The 5,983-nt window shown below is 33.9% G+C and overlaps 1 protein-coding gene across 1 annotated transcript in view; it reads left to right on the top strand.

Annotated features, from left to right (window-relative positions):
- The first annotated feature begins 152 nt into the window (after positions 1–152).
- The window catches only part of LOC107744230 (overexpressed in colon carcinoma 1 protein homolog), a 14,256-nt gene continuing 8,425 nt past the window's right edge, over positions 153–5,983 (top strand). Inside the window, exons 1-2 of the mRNA XM_016557756.1 lie at positions 153–246; positions 4,776–4,800. Coding sequence (XP_016413242.1) covers positions 204–246; positions 4,776–4,800 — 68 coding nt within the window. The 5' untranslated portion in view covers positions 153–203. The remainder of the gene's footprint in view (positions 247–4,775; positions 4,801–5,983) is intronic.

The raw sequence follows: 5,983 nt of genomic DNA, 5'->3' as shown, positions 1-5,983 counted from the left end.
AACCGAAAGCTGGCCACCCCCCCCCCCTTCTCCCCCCTCTGTTTCCACGGCAACCCTGTCAGGGTGGAGGAGAGAGCGAATCACGTGAGGCTCGAGCATCTCTCTCGCTCTCTCTAGTCTAGACTGATCGAGGCTGCGTTTGAGGGAGCTCATGCATCACATCAGAGCCGTCCTTCTCCTCTAAAGCAGGCGTTCATGCCAAAATGGGATGTGGAAATTCCTCCGCCACCAGCACGACAGCAGGAGGTGAGCGTGTTTAAGTCACTTACACGCACTGCTTTTTATCAAAGGACGTGTCAGCTTGTGGATTCGCGCTGTCCGAGGTTTGATTTAGCGCCGTTTGTCCTTAAACACTTGAATAAGCGCGTGTAGGAGCTTGATAAAGTCCCGTAGCCGCAGTCGACCTCGCGTAGGCTACTCGGTTTATTAGCAGAAGCTCCGCGGCGGACGGATGTGGAGGAATGTGGCGTTAGTCAGACACAGGTGAAGGATCTGACGCTTAATACATCAGTCATGGAGATTCCGTCCCTCACGACGTCTAATATGTATTCAGGTCAGATCTGTGCTTATAGACTTAATGAAGAGAGCGTGTGTGAGCGCGATGGAAAGAAAAATGAGACAAATCACAACTGAGATCGCTTTAGCAACTAAATTGTTTCTCATAGACGGCAGTGAGAGGCACTTTCGTTTCTCAAGGGAAGAAGGCTCCGATAATCTCAAATTTTCTTCACTAGAGGTGAATTCGACCAAGACACCAAAGAGTCAATGAAGTCAGAGGTCAGAGATCTTTGTTTCGCTTCATGTTACAGCTTTGTACTCTTATACTGTATATACATTTTAAAAGAATCAAGGTTCTTTTTTGGAATCTGTGGTTCCATGAGAGAACTTTTAACATCCATGGAACCTTTCCATTCCACAAAGGGTTCTTTATAGTGGAAAAGGGTTCTTTAGATTACTATAATGTTCTTCACATTAAGAAAAATGGTTCTTTTAGAACTGCTTACTGAAAGGTTCTTTGAGAAACCCAAAATGGTTCTTTTATGCTATTACTGCATATTAACGGGGTGGAACCAAAAATGTTCTTCATAGTGGAAAAATGTTCTTTAGATTGTTCAGTTGTTCTATACACTAAAAATAGGGTTCTTTTAAGAACTCTTCACTGAAGGGTTCTTTGAGGAACCCAAAATGGTTATTTTATGCTATTACTGCATATTAACGGGGTGGAACCAAAAATGTTCTTCATAGTGGAAAAATGTTCTTTAGATTGCTCAGTTGTTCTATACACTAAAAATAGGGTTCTTTTAAGAACTCTTCACTGAAAAGTTCTTTGAGGAACCCAAAATGGTTATTTTATGCTATTACTGCATATTAACGGGGTGGAACCAAAAATGTTCTTCATAGTGGAAAAAGGTTCTTTAGATTGTTCAATTGTTCTATACACTAAAAATAGAGTTCTTTTAAGAACTCTTCACTGAAAGGTTCTTTAAGGAACCCAAAATTCTTCTTTGCTGTGGAAACCGTGCTTTGGAATAATGTCAGTTGATTCATTTGTGACAGTTTTTATTTCTCCATTTCAGGAGAAACAATATACTTTACTGAGACATACCTGAGAACACCATGAGCTATAGAAGAGCAATATTTGAGCAGTAAATGTTACCTTCACAAGCCTGGACGTAGAAAATGGGATGCGAGAACAGCTGGAGATGATTCAGCCGTCACCTCTGAAGAAGCCAGCGAATGAATTTAAAATGTGCACAGAATTTAAAAAAGTGCATTCCATTTTATAATGCTTCATGGGTAATCTCATTGAAATGCAGAAGACTGGATACAATAAAAGAGCCAAACACAAAAATAGAATTAGCCTTGAGTGTCCTGAGAGAGAAAATGATGAATGATTGACAAGCAAGGCGTCAAAGTGGCGACAACCATCACTAAACTCCTAAACAGAGAGACTGGAGCCTCAAAAGGGAATTTATTGCTTAGACGATGCACTTCTAGAGCTCAGGAGATTTGCTGAAAGAGAAACAGAAATAGAAATAGTCATAAATGAGTTTATAACGAGTGTGGGTGAATCATTTGTTCTTGAAAGAATTTGATGAGAAATGTTTGAGTTCATAATGAGATCTTTTCATTGCAAATTAGCCAGATTACTGTTTGATTTTCTCAGGAGAAACATCTGAGAAACTCCTAGACAGAGAGATTTGAACCTCAAAAAGAATGTTTTATTGCTCAGATGAGAGCTCAGGAGACTTGCTGGAGATCTTAGCTATATTTTAAGTGTCAACTTCATGTTTCTCCTAACATAGAACATAGAAACAGTTATAAATGAGTCTATAAAATGAGTTTGGATAAAGCATTCGCATTTGGAAGATGTTTGGGTTCATCCTGAGATCTTTTGAATGCAGCAGAAACGTCTGAGAAACAGGAGAGTTAATCAAAAACTAATTGCATCTCATTACTATCCACAAAGTTCTTTCTACTTCTACTTCTTTATTAGCATCTATGCTTCCATGAAGAACCTTTGACATCCATGGAATCTTTGCTTTCCACGAAAGGTTCTTTTGATTTTTTAAATGTTCTAAGAACAAACTAAGAACAAATGGTTCATTTAAGAACTGTTATTTAAAGAACAGCAAAATGGTTCTTCTATGGCATCATTGCAAAAACCCACTTTTGGAATCTTCCTTTTTAAGAGTGTGGAACCAAAAAAGGAAAAATGTTCTTAAGAACCTCTGTTTGGGACAGTGAGAAGCTTGAGATATTGAAGATATCGAAGAGATCTCATTTGTGATCTTTCTTTCATGGACTGTCACGAACAACACAAGACTGTGTCCTGCCTCTGAGGAGTAACATGTCAAGATGGAAGGTTGCCTAGATACGTTTCTTGTCCCCGATAAAACTGACCTGCTTTTTTAGCTCGGTTTCTTGAGGACAAAAAACACTCAGAGAAAAGTCTTCAGTGAAAAGGTTTTCAGCGTTAGTCCAACATAGATGGACGTTTTGGTAAAATGACTGAATCCTCCAAAACAAAGAGTCTAAACACACTTAAATAAGTCAAAATCATCTGTCCATTCTGTCAAGTGATGGCTCTAGGCATTGAGACTTTAATAAAGACTGTGTGTGGTTTATGTCTTAAAGGGTGAATTAAGAGTCACTGCACAAATGAACGTTTGTAATTGAACCACACACTGAATAAAACTACTGGAAACACCCCTCTTGTGACCTCTAAAATCAATGCAGTCATAAAAAAAGTTGAATTTGATTCAATAAACATGTCTGAAGAGGCCAAATTCTACAATTTTTTCTTGCACTAAAAAGTATTTATATAAGTTTTTACATTTTTTAAATGTTCAATTATTATAGTACTATTAAACTAAAAAAGAAAACAATGTTACATTTTTAAATATTATTAATAATTTTATATATGTAAATATATGGATACATTTATATATATATATATATATATATATATATATGCAGGTGCATCTCAATAACAAAGATGTCAACAATTCTGTGTTTTTCTGTCAATATGGGGTGCTGTGTGTACATTAATGAGGAAAAAAAATTAACTTAAATGATTTTAGCAAATGGCTGCAATATAACAAAGAGTGAAAAATTTAAGGGGGTCTGAATACTTTCCGTACCCACTGTATATATAGTATTATTAAAATAATGTACCATATATACTGTGTATGTGTGTATATATGTTACATTTTTAAATATAATTTAAATATAATAATTTTTTTATTTAACTACACATTATATAGGCCTACATATAAATATATAAATCATGTTGTCCTACAAATAAAAAGGACAGGCACAGAATTTACTGCATGTTTTCACAGTGGTTTTGATGTCAAATTGGCAAAAATGGCTTTTAAAGATCCGTTCACTATTGGACACCAGACAATTAAGCATCATCTGTGTGATGTTCAGCTCTTGTGGTCCGTCTTAATGATTGTTAATGATGTCCACCACTGATTGACAGCAGGGCTTGTGTGATTAGTGCAGTACGTAACACTGAAGAGAAGCTGAAGGTGAAGAGGCCTTCAACGGCCCTCCACTTTAATGAGAACACACACACACACACACACAGGCTGGCCTCTCATCTGAGGATAAAATTCTGCATAATCCTTTAAATAATAAAGATTTAAATTGTTCCTATATTATTATTGGTATATTCAAGATTTCAATGTAGAATAATAAATATATTAATTATTATATAATTGTGTAAATTAGTAGAAAATAATTTATTTTATAATTTATTATTAAAAAGTAAAATGTTTTTTATTTTATTTTACAGAAATAAAAAATATATATTTATTAGTATAATGTTTAATTAAAAAATATATACATAATATAATTATAATATATATATACATATATATCAAATTATTATATAATAATTATTAAAATAATAAATGGAATATTAATATATTTTATTATATGAAATAAAATGATTTTATTCACTAATTTCATACAATAATTTATATATTTTTTTATTTTATATATTAAAATTATATTAAGGAAAACTTATATTAATTATTTTTATGTACTAAATGGCTGATAATCAGTGTAGCACTATGAAAAAAACATTCTGTTCGGTTTTACTCATAAACACATTATATTACCAAATAAAATGGGTTACGCACTAATAGTATTAATATTGACTTTACACATAAATACTTTAAATTATTAATAAAAAATGTTAAATGTTCTTAAATAAATAAATAATTTAAATAAATAATTAAATGTTCTTTTCTGTTTTTTTACAGGTCCAGCAGAAGCTGCCAAGGATCTGTGAGTAATTTAATTTACGACATATCCAAACATACCATATTCATGAATCTGAGCCACAGAATGAATGTTGTGACCGCTACCGTCCCCCACTGACCCGAGAAAAATTCATAACAGCATACAGCGCTGAATTCATTAGCACAACCGACAACAGCTCAACACAGCATATATGCACCGAAATACACACGCAGACTGAATCCTGGGGGAGAATCAATCGGCCTGTTCCAGCAAACCGTACAGCAGCTTTTGTGGCGCACATGGGCCCCTGAGGGTCCAAACACATGCTAACCAATCAGCAATCATTACCCATCCCCCCCAACACCTGACACCTCGCCGTTTACTGTCAAACGCACCAGACGGCATCCGTCCCATCAGTGGAAAAACGCCCGAGTTTGTTTAGACAGCAGATTTCTGTTATGACATCCGCGTGTGACTTCTGTTTGACGAGGTTTCGCATTTAACATCTATAAAAAGATACAGAGGAACTGATTAAATTTCCACTCTCGAAGCAAGTTGTGGTAAACAGCTTTAGAACGCATTCCGGAAGTTAAAATCCCTTTCCAAATCTCCACTGCGAAATTGGGAATGGCATATTTGATGCAAGTGAAAATGAATACAGCTTGATCAATTGTACTGTTGCTTTAATCGTTCAACCAACAAAACATTGGAAAGATGTGTTTTCACTGGACAAAAACAGTGAATGTGAAAATTAAATATGAACTGAAATGTATTAGTATATTCAATTTTTAATATACTATATAAAATTATTTATTATAAAAAAAGTTAAATGGATTTTTATATTTTACAGAAGAAAAAATACATATATTTATTAATATAATTTGTAATTTTAATAGATAATAATAAATATGCAAATTTTTATATGAATTTTTTTATATATATATAAAAAAACGAGTGGATTCCAGGTTAAAATCCCATTTCAAATCTCAAATGTGAAATTAGAAATGGCATTTTTGATGCAAATGAAAATCAATCTGTGATGGATAGAAATACAGCTTGACCATTTAGTTATAGTTATACTGTTGTTTTAATCGTTTAGCCAACAAAACATCGGACATTATAAGGAAAGATGTGTTTTCACTGGACAAAAACATTGAATGTGAAAATTAAATATGAACTGAAATGTAATAGTATATTTAAGTTTTTAATATATAAAAATAAATAAATT

Source organism: Sinocyclocheilus rhinocerous, unplaced genomic scaffold, assembly GCF_001515625.1.
Source record: "Sinocyclocheilus rhinocerous isolate Xijiao unplaced genomic scaffold, SAMN03320098_v1.1 scaffold2061, whole genome shotgun sequence".
Lineage (NCBI taxonomy): Eukaryota > Metazoa > Chordata > Actinopteri > Cypriniformes > Cyprinidae > Sinocyclocheilus > Sinocyclocheilus rhinocerous.
Note: the sequence above shows the minus strand (reverse complement) of the source record. Positions and strands in the feature narration are given on the sequence as shown.